Source organism: Ruditapes philippinarum, unplaced genomic scaffold, assembly GCF_026571515.1.
Source record: "Ruditapes philippinarum isolate M1 unplaced genomic scaffold, ASM2657151v2 ctg2997_1_1_1_1, whole genome shotgun sequence".
NCBI lineage: Eukaryota > Metazoa > Mollusca > Bivalvia > Venerida > Veneridae > Ruditapes > Ruditapes philippinarum.
In genome coordinates this window covers 77,722-91,239 of record NW_026864709.1, presented here as the reverse complement: position 1 = coordinate 91,239, position 13,518 = coordinate 77,722, and the positions used below count along the sequence as shown (strand labels likewise).

The 13,518-nt window shown below is 34.4% G+C and overlaps 1 protein-coding gene across 1 annotated transcript in view; it reads left to right on the top strand.

The window, feature by feature from the left end:
• The window catches only part of LOC132726573 (fibrocystin-L-like), a 66,319-nt gene that overhangs the window by 8,912 nt on the left and 43,889 nt on the right, over positions 1–13,518 (top strand). Inside the window, exons 5-21 of the mRNA XM_060711909.1 lie at positions 322–379; positions 781–877; positions 1,376–1,429; positions 2,045–2,118; positions 3,114–3,156; positions 3,653–3,717; positions 4,082–4,198; positions 4,515–4,864; positions 5,448–5,515; positions 6,138–6,297; positions 7,253–7,364; positions 7,893–8,027; positions 8,278–8,441; positions 10,023–10,256; positions 11,228–11,361; positions 12,397–12,566; positions 12,871–13,022. Coding sequence (XP_060567892.1) covers positions 322–379; positions 781–877; positions 1,376–1,429; positions 2,045–2,118; positions 3,114–3,156; positions 3,653–3,717; positions 4,082–4,198; positions 4,515–4,864; positions 5,448–5,515; positions 6,138–6,297; positions 7,253–7,364; positions 7,893–8,027; positions 8,278–8,441; positions 10,023–10,256; positions 11,228–11,361; positions 12,397–12,566; positions 12,871–13,022 — 2,187 coding nt within the window. The remainder of the gene's footprint in view (positions 1–321; positions 380–780; positions 878–1,375; positions 1,430–2,044; positions 2,119–3,113; positions 3,157–3,652; positions 3,718–4,081; positions 4,199–4,514; positions 4,865–5,447; positions 5,516–6,137; positions 6,298–7,252; positions 7,365–7,892; positions 8,028–8,277; positions 8,442–10,022; positions 10,257–11,227; positions 11,362–12,396; positions 12,567–12,870; positions 13,023–13,518) is intronic.

Sequence of the window (13,518 nt, the reverse complement as noted above, 5' to 3'; positions counted from 1 at the left end):
CGTCATGCCAAAACCAACATAGTGCGTTTGCGACCAGCATGGATCCAGACCAGCCTGCGCATCCGCGCAGTCCGATCAGGATCCATGCTGTTCGCTATCAGTTTCTCTATATGTAATAGGGTTGGTAAGCGAACAGCATGGACCCTGATCAGACTGCGCTAATGCGCAGGCTGGTCTGGATCCACACTGGTCGCAAACGCACTATGTTGGTTTTGTTAAGACGCGGCTCATTTCTTTTAATGTGTTATCACTCATTGTACATAGTAACTATGTATCAGCTCCAGTATAATGTAATGTTTAGTTGAGTTATCTTATTTCCAGCCACATATAGACAACACGCCTATCATCGAAACTTTAGTACCTCAATCTGGACCACCGGGTAAGTCAACTGATGAAGCATACTATTCAAAATTGATAAAAAATAAAAAAAATGAACACAAATGAATGTAAAAGCTGCTTGCCAATTAACTTATCTGAATTAATTTGTTTTGGTCTCTTATCGGCCATGGTAAGGAGATGTAAACATTTTAGAAAATTTCGAAAAATATAAAAAAAAAATTAAAATAATTATATTCAAAATTATAAAAAATGCACGGTACTAAGTTCACAGTGTCATCATAGTCCCAGGTCATAGAAACTGGGAGAAATGATGGTACTCCGAGATAAAGTATAATATATTTATAGATTATGCAAATGCTGTTAATTGGGGGTAATGAATCCGAATAACATTTTAACATTAATTGACTAGTGCATTACTCTAAATGTTTTTTCTTTGTACAGATGGGACTCTAATCACGGTGACTGGTTTACTTTACACTGATAAGTTCGGTAATAATATTGAAAAGGCTTCGAATGGTAGACCCCAGAGGATCCTAAGGTAGGTTGCTAGAATCGGACATACATGTATTTAGTTTATCAAACTCGATGAAGGATACTCTCCTGTGCACCGGCGGAATGTTTCACTATCGCTCACTTTCTGAAGTAACGTGTGTGAATTCAGTGAACTGTGAAGGGAGTATAGATGAAGGAACTTTTTGACAATTAAAATGAACTTTTTGACAATGAAAATATTGCACTATGAATTGAATACACTGCAAGTTAATAAGGCATAAAAAAAGAGATCGTTTCAGATTTATTATATTTCTATTACAATGAGATATTTAAGAGCCTCTGGCTGCAAAGAGAAAAAGCTTAAATTTACCAAGGTTCTATTTAGATAGAGTTACAAACGTTATTCTGGTGACTCTTATAGAGTTACGCTTTCGATGAAAATCGTTGGCAAGAGAGACAACTAATCAAAACAATAGGAAGACTTTTTTTTCTAAATTTATTTGTTGTAAACGATTCACTTAATGCATGTTTCATGATCTTTCAGATTGTACATGGGCGGACAAACGTGTGAGCTGAAGCCTGCAGGGTCGGATCAGTTGTAAGTATTTTACTAATTCTATACATACAATGTAATTTACTGAGTTTGTCAGTTAATCTTTAGTTTGATCATCAAACGAATGCTGTAACGCATAAAATTGGCCAATGTGATATATTTAGAGAAATCTGTGTATAAGCTAGGCATCCATGACTTTAGATGAATCGCGCTAAAGGTTGGGTTCCCTTTCTCTCGCACGTGACTAGTCGGGTATCTTGCGATATAGCACGGTGCCCTCACATGACATTTTGTATGCTGCTTGGGACAGAAAAGCAATACAAAGGTTGGTCTAGAAACCTTTTTACAGGAAAATAAATCCTAAACCGACTTTACTACAAGGCAAACCATATAAGTCACGTTGTAAAGGCACCGTGATTAGGTCGATTCTACATAGGTGACTGGTCAATTGGAAATGATGCATCGAAGAGCACTTGGGTCATTCGTAACAAGTAAACAAAAAGCTAGTAACGCTGTCCCTGAAAAAACACAAAACAAAACTGTACAGGTGCTGTAATTATACATGTATGTGAAAAATTGCAAGTTCAAAGAAACTGGGTTGCATTATTTACATTCTGATTGTGAATAAAGTAATAATTAATTATTTTTACAACGTTTTAGCCACTTACTCGCACTGGACAACGAGGACTCTGACCACGGAACTTTCAAGTGTAACACTACCGGAAAGTCCGTCGGTAAGAATGCTATATTTTGATCATAAAATAATACGTTTTTGGTTGTTGTTTTTTATCAGCTATAATGCAATAAATCTTGACTATTGAGTATTTTATTATAAAATCAAATTACACGTATGATTTAAGCGATATTTAGATGTACACTTAAGCCTTTCCACCAAAATATCTTTTTTGTGAAATGTTCAAATTCAATTAGTGTTGTTACAAACTTAAAAACGACTACAATAAACCTATTTTAAACTTGAAATGGGCTTAAGTTATGTAAGAAAAATACCACATCTTCTGTAATATATATGCTCTGTACCTGGTTGGCAATACGTATATACCGGTATTTCAGGCATATATGTATGCATACACAGTAAATACAGTACGTATTTGAATTTACATTTCTGAAATAATGACGTCTTAGTGGAATTATATACACCCTCACGTCACAAAAATGCAGTATGTATGGTGGCTGATTTTGGTACATTGCGCGTTGCATGTCGATAGCGACAACGCAACCTATATCGTTCTCGCCTTTTCGTCTTTTCGCTAGCAACAACACGGCAAAGCGCCAAACAATGCGCTGTCGTCCTATGTCTAGCGAAGCACGCCAAACGGCGACTTGTCGTGCGACGCGTTGTCGCAATGTCGCATTGACGCTTGGCTAATAAGCCAATCCTTAGATTTGAACCGAGCGACAATGTGACATGTCGACAACACGTGGCACGACAACGCTCCGTTTGGCGTACAACGTAAGCGACAGGACGACAGGACAAAAGTCCGACAACGCTTCGTTTGTCGCTTTGCCCTGTTGTCGCTAGCGCCAACACGACGCACAAAGGCGTAGCAAATCAGTCACCATATGTATGCCAAGTTGACAACTATTGAAATAAGACGGTTAGTTATGATATTACTCGAAATAAATCGAAATTTATAATTGTAATTCGGACATTGAATGGATATAAGTAAATTACTAAAGTCTAATTCGTCAAATATTTAAATTATTTTAGGCTGCTTTAATCTGACGATGATTATTGATCCACCATACGGAAGGTAAGATTTTCTGGTCAAACTAACGTGTAATAGATGTAAGATTCGAATAAATCCACGTGTCTCCGCGGGCCGAAAACCGACGCTTGAAACACGTGTGTCTTGAAACACTCTAGAAAACGCTTTAAGACCAAACGCACTCGAATAGTTATAGATTATAATAAATTTGATGCAAAACCTCATTTCTATTTTTGTCGCTGTACCAACACAGTTGTCAATGGCGACCTTCCAGCTTTACTAGTTGAAGGTGAACCACCGACATGCCGCAAGCTACTTGGATAGCTTTCTCGCGTGAAGAAATCCAATGTCCCTGGCGGGATTCGAACCTACAGAGATGAGGGGCCAGTTGCTTTAACTCAAGGACCTTAACCACTCGGCCATGGGCTTTCCAACTCATTGTTAAAAAGCTTACTAGATCAAAATGAATTTCAAATGCACATTGTGTTGGACTTCACTCATTTGACCAGAAACATTTCTATATCTTACTTTCTTGATTTAGGTCTATGTCTGAAGTTCAACGTCTGTCGGAGAATGACGAAATCTGCATGTTTGTTAGCTACGCTGGTAATGTATCGTTTTATAATTACTCATAGTGTCCCGTTATATAGGAGGAAATGTGTAACCGGCCGGAAAACTCAGTCAGCATAGCCGCGGAACGGTATTGTGAGGGTATTCTGAGGGTCCCGGGTTCGAACCTCGATCAGGCTTGACATTGTTCTCACTTTGCCTTTATACAATTTATCACACGTTTGATTACAAATGTGTTTAATTACACGGTATAATCTCTGTTATTGTTTCCATAGACAAAATCTTTTTATTCAATTTTAATCAATTTTCCTAAAAGTTACAAAAGTGGCATAATAAGGCTGTATCAATACTAATATTTACGAGTGCGGTTGGTTAACATATTTCATATTTTTTATTCCAGTTGTCACAAGACTTAGTCACAGCTCAGGAAGTACAGAGGGCGGCCAGACTCTGTATATTTACGGGGATTACTTGGACGATACTAAACCATATGCCCCGGCTTCGGTTTCTATCGAAGGTTATTTTCTTTTATCAATCCATCTATAAATTGAAAGATTTTCAATCATTTACTCGCTAAAGACTTGAACTACATGTAACTGTATGAGTGTATTGTTCTATGTCTAATTGTAAGTTGCACTTTTCCTATATGATACTGCAATAAAACATGTTTTAAAATCAGAAGTCTTGGTTTGATATCCATTAAAGCAAAGGCTTAAACTCTTGGAATATGTTTATTATACTATGTATTAAAGTTGTATGCCTCGAGAATCTGTCGATGACCCAAGATAAGTTGTTTTACATGCTATTCAAAAATCACATGATTTCTTCTACAGACACCGTGTGTGAAGTAAAAGAAGTTGTTAGAGACGTATATATTAAGTGTGTGGTTGCTAGACAACCAACGAGCGTCGGTAGTAGTTCCCGTTTCGTTGGTAATCGTGGCCTTCGGCATGAAATCTGGTCGATATCAGTTAGTAATTTACCCGGAGGTTTCGGTGATATACGTCAACTTGGCAGTTCTTCAAGTGGGTACCAGCAGAAAGTCTTGGATGAAACCTATGCCTTTGACAACACCATGGACAATTACGTCAGCAGAATGACGTTTTACTACGTCCCTAAAAACTCCGGCACATATGAGTTCCATCTACTTGGTGACGACTATGCCGAACTTTTTATTGACGAAGTAAGTGCTCTGTTTTGTAAAGCCTAAAAACATCGATGTCGTATGCAGTTATTATGTCAAACTTAAACAGTGTTACTAGATATTTGCCAACTGCTTTTATCAGCGATGTAACTTTTGATGAACTTAAGAGTGCAACTCAGTGGTTCAACAATACAATAACTGCGTCCTTAGTCCGCCTTAAACAAACTGCTATTATCGTTTTATAACTGTGATTTTCATGTTTGTATAAGTGGTTCGTAATTGTAAGAAATTCATTTTCTAATTTGTGAATTTAAAGATAATGATCTTTCAACAAGACGTTACATTTTGTTCTCGGTTCTGCAAGGTTAATAAGTACATACAAACAACGAGTTTTTTTTAGTCTTACATCAATTTCCATGAGCAATCTGCGTCTGTAACACATTCTTAATACTGTCTTTCAAATGAAACATGTTTGCAAAGTATATCTAGCTAGAGTTATTGAAAGGAACAAACATCAAATGACACATTCATAAGGAGTTACCTAAAGCTCTTATTTCAAAGTACCGTTCTTTTATTGTGTAAAAATCTATCATTTGCTATATCATATATCATCTTGTTTTAGAATTCGGCAGTATCATCATCATCGGAATGGGCTGTGTCAAACAGACGAACATTAAACAAAGACCAAAAGTAAGTGTGGCACGATAAGAAAACATTATGCTGAGTAACGGGACCTGGTCTGTGACGCGCGATTGTCGGAATATTATTCCGCAGCTCTTCCCGTCAACTTGCACATCTTTTATACAATCAATGGACAACTTATACGATAACATACTTCCCCGTCCTCGAATTTTCAAACAATAAGAATTGATTCGGACATGAATGCAAACATTGTCCTTTTTTGGGCGCAAAATGTCGGTGTGAGAAAAAGGTGCTGTCTCACACAAATGAACATTTCTAGACACATGTATCTTGCTGATTACTTAGTAACGAATATATTTTTGTATTCTAATTTAAACGGTTTGTATCAAGGATTGCGCATAGCAAGGGAAGTCATCCAGCGTAACTATTATGTCATCTTTTGCCGGAGTTGTCGTTCTATTTAGCACAACATACATATAAAGTTTTTTTTTCTTTATATTTTATATTTTTAATTTTTTTATTTCTTTTTTTATTTTTAATACTTTGTTTGTGATTTATCGCAACCACGAAATAGTTTCGCACAGCTGTCAACTAGGGGCACAGAGAAAACATATTTTTAATCCCTTTTTTATAAATAGACCGAAAGACATATTTAATTTTATATCTTCAGATATTTTATGCAAGTGATTCACTATGACGTTACTGGAGAGTCCATTATTTACCTTAAAGTGAAATATTTCGATTCAAACTACACAAGAAACTACACAAATGCGGCCAGGCAGGAAACACAAAAGTTTATTGTAACTTCTACGGAGAAATCTGAGGAACAGGTGCGCCTTGTTTATACTGATTTTTAGTAAAATGATTACAGAATACACACAGAATGAAAGAAATTCGTTCATATATCTTATTGAAAGTTGGTTTTGGTTTTTTTGTTGGTTATGTTTGACGTCGCACCAACACAGTATAGTATAGGTCATAGGGCAAATTTCCAGCTTCGCTGGCGGAGGAAGACCTCGGGTGCCTCTCCGTGCATTATTTCAGACACGAGCAGGCACCAGTCCTAAGTAGGACCATCGACGTAAAACATCATATTTTCTTGAAATTTTTTATTCGGGTTACATACAATATTTATGAGTGTAAAATAACAAAGATAGTTCTATGTTATAAAATATGACAATAAAATCAAGAAGAAGAGCAACATCCAGTGAAAAAGTCAGAAAAGTCATCTTAGAATTGTTGGCCGAGTAAGTTCAGAGCCCGTCAAGGTCAAGCCGTTGTTTCCCTGAGCAAGAAACTTTTTTCGTCCCTTAGCACTGTATGGTTCCAGGCATGGATTCGAAATGTGTTTATAATCGTATAGCTTTCTACACAATCGAACTAAAATAAAATCTATCTAAACTAATATTTGATTTACAATTTATTAGTCAGTTTACTAATCGTATTGTTCGTTTTGGCCATAAATTTGAACAATGGACCGTTACTTTTGCACAATTCCTACGTTACATTCACAATACAGCGTTACAATTTGAGATATACAGGTTAGTCCCCATCTCCTACATTTCATCAATTTTTAAGTATATAATTTATCATTTATACATGTTTTCACATTTTGTGATCGGTTTGTGGTTGTTTCCGATAAATTAAGTGAGCTGAAATGAAAACAACACAGAAAATGAAATTGTTGATATAAAATTTCTTAGTTGCGAAGACAAGAAAAAACAATTCAATGTATGACTGGACTTGTTGGTCATTTTCTAAACATGCTTCTTATTTTTCTTTTAGGAACTAGAGTTTAGAGATTTTGTAAAGAACACTAATGTTAGGGGAGAAATATTAGAAGTGATGATAAATACAACCGGAAAATTCCGGTTAGGACTTAAAGGTGTTTATACAGGTAGGTGTGGTTGAAAACAGGTTCGTCTTGTTGGGATTCAAGGAGGTTTTACAAAAGTAAAGTTTGAATAGTAGTATAAGGGTAAACACAAGTTAGTTGCGATTAGAAAACGAAAAGCATGCATAAGCAAGTTCTGGTCACGACTTAAAAAGGAAAATAAGGTAAGTTCCAGAAGAAAGTTGGAGGGGGCGAAATTGCCGAGTGGTAAGTGACTAGTAGTCTAAAGATTTTTATCCGTGTGCGTTGAGACATGATATAACTTATCTTTCACACACGAATTTTATCATGTGGTATGTTTGACAAGCAAGTTACAAAAACTGGCAGGTATACAAAATAACAATGTACGTGACAGGCACAAACATGTTATTACCCTAATAGTGGCAATGTGGTTAAAAAAAACTATCTAGCAAGATATATCTGATAGTGAATCCAAAACCTCAAAGAAAAACAGTCAATTAGAATATGGACAAATGAAATATTCACAGATATCTATTAAACAGTACAGGTCTTGTTTTTATATTATTTCAGGTCCACTAAACCCAGACGCAGACGAAATAAAAGAAGCATTAAATAGTCTACCATTGCCTGGAGTCAGCGTTGGTGTAACGAGATTGCAAGATCCTATGCCTACTTTTCACATAGCATTTGCTAATTCCAATCGAGGTATAATAGTTTGGCATTTTACTTATTTTCAAAGGCAAGAGGGGTCATTGACCCAATTTGTGTCTTACTTTCAAAGTTTATTTTCGAAACTTCAAGTGTCAAATCGAAGTTATATGTGTATTTGTGATTAAAATACGGAATTCCAATGTTTACTTCCGGCTTCTTCACAGTTCGATATTCATTGAATTAATCTATAGAATACCAAATGTCCCTTAAATCAATATTTATATATCTTTTCTACGTGTTACAGGTGACTTCAGAACCGTGAACGTCCTCAAGGTTGCTGGTGGTCCGCCTGTACTACATACAGTGAAACAAAACAGATCCGGTATACCTGACCTTGACACAGTGACCTTGAACTTTGCGGGAGTTGATTCAGATCCGTTTTCAATAACCGATCTGACGGCAGAAAAGGTATTTACAAAGCAATATGATATCTATATAGAAAGCTTTGCAATTTATGAAAGCAGCAAAGATATATTACTATGAAATTATCATTAAGATCAAATAAAATAAGTTGTTTGCATAAAGAAAAATTAAAAAAAGAAGATTGTGGATGGGGCCATACTGAAATCAGTTGGTCAGTCCGTCTGTCGGTCTTATGTAACTTATATACCCGTATAGGATTTTTACTCAAACTTTACTTAAACTAAAATGTTTACCTCAGCAAGACGATATGCAAAACCCATGCCACTGCAGTCGGCTCAAGGTTAAATTTTCTCTGAAAGGTCAAATGTCAGTTAAGGTCGTACCCACTGTATTACTACACCTTGAAGGTTTGCTCAAATACCAATGCTGCCACTGTGCAAACTCAAGGTCAAGGACATCGTTAAAGGTCAAATGTCAAACTCATTCATGTCATTACTATTATTCATATATCCCTCTCGAATGATTAATTATCTTCAAACCTGACTAAAGTGATCACCTCTACTTTCTTTCAACTAACAATTCCAATGTTATGGCCGATCAATGTCAAGGTCACACTTGAAGGTCATTTGTCAGATAATTGTGTCCGCACTATAAACTACATACTTGTTAAGGAATTATCTTCAAACATTGATTAAATGTTCAAACTTTAAAAAAGTGGTAAATAATGGACCTATATATAATCCAATGTCATAAGGATGGTGGGGGTATGGGTCACTTCTGTGACAGTTCTTCTTTGCTTTGACAAAATCGTAAATATTCGACTATTTAATAGTTCATTTTATCTATAACTTATATATCTTGGTCATGATTAAATCAAATTTGGGAAAAATAATGGCTTTCATTGACCTTTCTTTTTTATTATCTGACCGTTATCAGACTAACACGCAAATGAATTAAGTTTTATATTATATAAATACACACAATATATAATTTCACAATTTTATATCATTATCAGGTGTACACACGAAATGGTCGGCCCAAAAGTTTTTAACATAATCGTCAGCTTCCATCTTTCTAAAAGTAAATGTATCTTTAAAATAATTGCCATTTACTTTGTCAGTATAGTACAAATTCCAAATACAAATATTAAAGATAACTAATGGGGACAAATTCTAAAACTGACTGGGAACAAGTTCTAAAAAGAAGGAATTGGAGCAAGTTTCTAAACAATACTAAGTAAAACACATTCTAAAGAATACGAATGGGAACAATTTCTTAAGAGAACTAATAGAAACAAGCTCTAAATAGAACTAAGTGAAACACATTCTGGATAATACAAATAGGAGCAATTTCTAAAGAGAACTAATAGAAGGAAGTTCTAAATAGAACTAATAGAACATATTTCAAAGATAATTTATGAGAACAAACTCTAAAGAAAACTACCATGTTTCAAAAGAGCTAATGGAAACGTGTTTTAAAGAGAACTAGAAAACTAATAGGAACAAGTTCTAAAGTTAGAGAACGTACGGAAACAAGTACTTAAGAACACTAAAGAGAATAAGTCCTACAGAAAACTTTTAGAACAAGTTCTAAAGAAACTAATGGGAACAAATTCTTTACCTTCAGCTTGAGACTGCAATCAATAGTCTGTTTGTAGCAAAGTGTTCAGAGAAAACATTTCTACCATCTCGCACGAACGCAAAGTATACGCAAGATTTTGAGACGCCTTCTACCGGATACATTGGTACAGTTGTGAAAGATTCTGAACCATTTTGTGGACGCTATATTTTGGAGAACCCGTATCGTATTTATAAGAAAGAGGACAATACAGATGGGATATCTTTAGAACAGTATAAACAGGTAACGGTGTTCAGTCGTTTAATATCCTAATTAACTAGAAATATCTGCAGTTTCCAAAGCATGTACCGAATTCATTTTCTCGATGAAACTTTACAATGGCAGTATTTCAAGTTATTAAGTACACTTGTGAGTTTTTTTCTGACAATCATACCCATGTTTTAAGACTGTCCAGTCTCGGAAAAAAGGTAATCATAACGAGGTTCTTCTATGCAAAAAAAAAAAAAAGAAAAAAAATCTTGAAATGATTAGCTTGAATATTGCTCTTTCCTTAATGTTAATTATTAGAATATTCTGTTCTATAATTTGATAGCCTATTTTTTCATGATATTTGAACATGAAAATGACTCCAATGAGTTTTTTCTTTACATGACGGGACTGGAAATAACTTTTCAGGATTACTGTTCCATTTGGTGTAGTTGTAGACCAAAACCATGTGTACAAAATTTTAGATCATTCGCTTAATTTGTTTTCTAGGATGATTATTCTTATAGTAAAACATGACCCAAAATTGAAAAACATTGCATCGCTTTTCACTCATATCGTGCTAAGAATAGCATAAAAGTACGATTGTCAGTTTATTTCTCAGTATATTGCTTTTAATTAAAAGTATCTTCTGCAACGCTTCGTTTTATGTAATAGCTGTTCTATTAAAGGAATTTAAAATTTATGGTTTAAGGCTTTTGGACCTCAGTGGAGTTACTTTAATTATACTACGCTTTCAATGATGTTATTCAGAATATCATTGAGATAGTAGTCACACTGTTTAAAACTGGGTAAATAATATAGTTTTGTTCCCGGTCTATACATTAAAAGGAGGCATCAGACAGTAAGACGTACATCATCTAAAGATTTGCATGCCACATAATTGTATCTGAGTCTTTAGGTTCATTTTTTTCTTTTTGTATGATAACCTAATGCCTTAATGTATTTTAAGATGTATTTTGTCGCAATGTTGACTATCTTTTTTTCAGCTTTGTTTTGCATACAAAGGTTTTCTTCAAGATTACATCCAAGTAAGCTTTACTTACAAAACATCGGTGACTGCAACCACAAGTTCAGATACTCGTAAATTCCCTCACACATTTAGAACCGACTCTGAAACTGAGTAAGTAAAATAAACTGGCTTCCACTCTGTGTCTATCCGAATTTCTGTATCCGAAATCGCTACTAATTGTATGATCATCCTCAATTTAATGATTAAGTAAAAGCTCTTTATAAATAAATGACGTAGAAGTACAGGGCTTTGGCTTGCCTGCCTATAGACTACACCTGTATATTTTAAAAGGAAATCAAATAAAAATGAATTATATAGAATTCTATACCAATCGAAGACATTTTTAGTATCAATTCTTGATGGGCGCCGTGCCACAATGATAAACGGACTACTTTCATGTTAAAGATCCTGTAACACATCTTTTATGGTTTTATATCATAAATCTGATGCTCAAATGAAGATTTATCAATAGTGTAAGTTTCAAAAGCATTATTTGTAAAGATATTACCGAACTTAACATTTCATGTAAATAAAGGGAGGTAATTAGAAATTTATTTTCGATAATATCTAAGCCTGTATTTTTTTTTATGTTTTTTTGTTTTTAATACAAACGGATACATTAATTTAAACGTTTCATCATAATATATATAAACATTCGCTGTAAAAATTTAAATATTCTGGGATGTTTGGAAATTGTTTAAGAATAATTATTTACATATAATAAATATAAAACTTCACTTAAATGTATGTTACATCCTTAATTACAACATAAGCTCTTTAAAGTCTTTATGTGGCAGTACCTAATAACATTAAAAACAATAGTGAAATCGTAACAATGCTATTGACATTATAATATTAACCGTTTGTAACGATAAACGTAAATGTATTATACTATATCATTCATTTCTATTAAATTATATGCACGCTAAAATGTTATTACAATGGATGTAAACTTAACTATCGTGTGTTCGCTAAACACGTCACATTCGATGTAATGGGTAAAATGAAGTCTGAAGTATATGAGACTTCTGTAAACGAAAGTTAAATCAGATACAAAATAAAGCATACAGGAAAACCCCGTCACAAAAGGATTTGTTAGACTTTACTAATTAAAATAATTTTGCATGATTGCCTCTAATATTTCAGGTCAAAGAGGTGGTATTACACATGTGTTGACTTGTATGAGAAGGTGACGGGCGTCTATCCAAGCTTTATGCAATATAGAGTAACTGAAATCAGAGTGAGAAGCCTAAATGCTGATAAGATCGGCTATATCGATGCCGTCTATATCGGTCAAAAGGCTGTTACCGATCCAGGTTTGTTTGAAGATTTAAACTTGTTTTTGATTGGTGCGAAAGACATCGTTGAGAATAAAACCAATTATTAGTTTTTAGCTAGTTTATTTTTCATTGCGAAATCAAAACTTTGCATAAAAAGCATATAAAACCGCAACAAGCATTTTTAAAATCTGACTTTATAAAAAAATATCATTTATGAATATTAAGTGCTATGGTATATATATGTCAAGGACACTTTAGGTACATAATGACATATTTCGTTTAGATATTCAAATATGCATTTCATTGTTTATATATAATAAACTTCTGTACATTTACAAAGAACCAAATAAACTCCGGAGAAAAGCAGCTCTTCCTAACGGAGAAGTGATAAATACCGTGTCGGTAGAAGCTTCTGGAAACAAGTATAAAGTCACCCTCAAACCATTTAATTGTGGTACAGGACTTCCACTTTTCAGACTAGGACATGCTTTGGTAGGAACTTCTTTTTTTCTATATTTTCAGTTTAATCTTTTTCCCTTTGAATAAAATATGCTTTGTATCTTTTTCATAATTTGAAAGCTAGTAAAATTCGTAGGTTTGTGTCCTGCAAAGCACGGCAAATGTTTTTGTTTTATAATGAATTAGTCGGGAGCAATATTTCAATCACAATGTCTGTTCCCGCGGCAAAGTTGTCGATTAGTTGCAAGGAATACTGTTTTGTACTGTGGAAATAAAATGAGGAAAAACTCGTATGGTACGTAAATCTCTACTAGCCTATGATTCAAACTCAACAAAAAACTCGCGAAAGCATCAAACTAGAATAAGAACAGGATGATTGATATACTTTTAGATAGATAAAACTTGATGTAATCGGGTATGGCTGTATCATTGCCGATATTTCTTTGATCATACTGTGCTATGGTTCTTTTGCTCAGTTTAGTTTCATTGTAAGTTTACTGGATTCAAATTCAAATCAAGCTGCAGGACT